This window comes from Sinocyclocheilus grahami, unplaced genomic scaffold, assembly GCF_001515645.1.
Source record: "Sinocyclocheilus grahami isolate Dianchi unplaced genomic scaffold, SAMN03320097.WGS_v1.1 scaffold23.1, whole genome shotgun sequence".
NCBI lineage: Eukaryota > Metazoa > Chordata > Actinopteri > Cypriniformes > Cyprinidae > Sinocyclocheilus > Sinocyclocheilus grahami.
Window position 1 is genome coordinate 1,414,300 of NW_015505202.1, and position 1,895 is coordinate 1,416,194.

Here is a 1,895-nt window from a genome sequence, read left to right on the forward strand (position 1 = left end):
TATATATATATATATATATATATATATATATATATATATACACACACACACACACACACACACATATATATATATATATAGATAGATAGATAGATAGATAGATAGAGCCTTTTTTCCTAAACTTCCCAAAAACTACTAAACTATGAACAAGCTCTTGGCTTGAAGACGCTGTTAATATTAAGTTATTAAATATATTGCCAAATGCCCATGGTTACTGGATTCAAAACGTAACTTATCGATCAGCAAACCTATGTGTACGCCAGAAAATAACACACAGCAGCACTACAAAGAAGGTTCGGCTGTAAGGTAACTTATCCTCTGAAATAACTTCTGAAACCTGTTACACCTATAACAAATCCTGTTGAATGAACGTCAGTAAAACTCACCAAAAAGCGAATTGGCGAAACCGTACCATTTGCAGCCGTGATATCCCAACAGCCATTTCCCGTAGAGACTGGAAGCGAAACTGAAGGGAGTCCCGAATAAACACACCAGTATGTCACTCACGCTGATGTTCAGCAGAATGAGGTTTATAGGTGTCCACAGTGAGCGAAACCTCGCAAAGACGAGCAGGACGAAGAGGTTGTTCAGGAATCCAAACACCAGAATGATTCCCAGGCAGACGGCTGTCACCGTGTGGCCGGTCCGGCTCAGGCCAGGTGGGGTCCCGTGGGGCTCTAGAGGGTCTCCTGAACTGACATTTGCACTTTGATTGAGCGCAGAAGTGTCTTTGTTGCTAATGTTCAAACTCCAGATGTAGACGACCATAGCAGCCTCAATGTACGGCTAAATAGTGTTGACACTATGACTTTCCTCACGGATGGATTCACAGTTCTCATCTGTCCCCCTCACTGACGCGCAGCCCACCATTAACACCCTGCCTCTGCTGCTGCTGACCTCCTTGTGTCTGAGGCGCGTGCATGACCACTGGGTGACCAGGGTGCGAATTATATGGGGTGGGTTAAATATCATGTATAGGCAACATATTATCTTTTATACTCTTGTATATCGTTTGCGTATTGATAAATGCTATTACTGAACTCAGGACACTTTCCAATTAGACGCTAACAAAATCAAGTTCGCCTGAGGAAGTAACCATAGCAACATTGCGCTGCTCACACGCTTCAGTATGCGGTGTCATACATATTTATTATAGATTTGCATATCAGAAATACAAATGTAAGTGTTTTGTTGATATTTTTATTAAGTATAAAAATAGTACAAAAAATCAAACCTTTAAGGCAGTACATTTCTACAAACGAAACAAAGAAAAAAGAAAGAAAGTATACACAGACAAATGGTTAATTTGTGGTTACCATGGTTTAATTTTAGTAGGCTAACCATGGTGTGTTTTTTTATTTATTTATTAATTTATTAGTATTATTTGTAGTAGTAGTTATAGTAGTAGTAGTAGTAGTAATGTAGGGATGTTTTGCCAGGTTAACAAAAAAAAGTAATACATTTGCTTTGAATATATGAATATATAATTTAATTGCTTTGAATAAATGAATATAGATATGCAGTTTTCATTGCATATATAGGAAAACAGAGCTTTGGATAGTTTCCCTATACTTGTCTAGATCAACTTTGAATCAAAAAGAGAGGTTTAGAGCCAGATTTTTGTTTATGTGAAGTTTACCTAGCAGGAAACTAATTAAGTTATATTTTTCTATATTCTCTATTCAGTAGTCAAACAATCCAAAGAAAACATCTTTAAAACTGCGCTTGTAATGCTGTTGGTTTTACATAATCAAAATTATATAATTATTGTCTGAGGAATATGCTAAAAAGCTCTCTATGAATACTTTAGATGACATGAAACTGTGGTCTAAAGTCTATCATAAATGTGAAAAAGTTGGGGTAGTTGGATGGGGGGGGGGGGGGGGGGGCCTTTT

At 37.4% G+C, this 1,895-nt stretch overlaps 1 protein-coding gene across 1 annotated transcript in view; it reads right to left on the reverse strand.

Annotated features, from left to right (window-relative positions):
- Positions 1-1,038, reverse strand: part of LOC107561544 (pinopsin-like) — an 8,360-nt gene extending 7,322 nt beyond the window's left edge. The window contains exon 1 of the mRNA XM_016246013.1: positions 387-1,038. Within this exon, the coding sequence (XP_016101499.1) occupies positions 387-768 (382 nt within the window). The 5' untranslated portion in view covers positions 769-1,038. The remainder of the gene's footprint in view (positions 1-386) is intronic.
- Between the last annotated feature and the right edge of the window lie 857 nt (positions 1,039-1,895).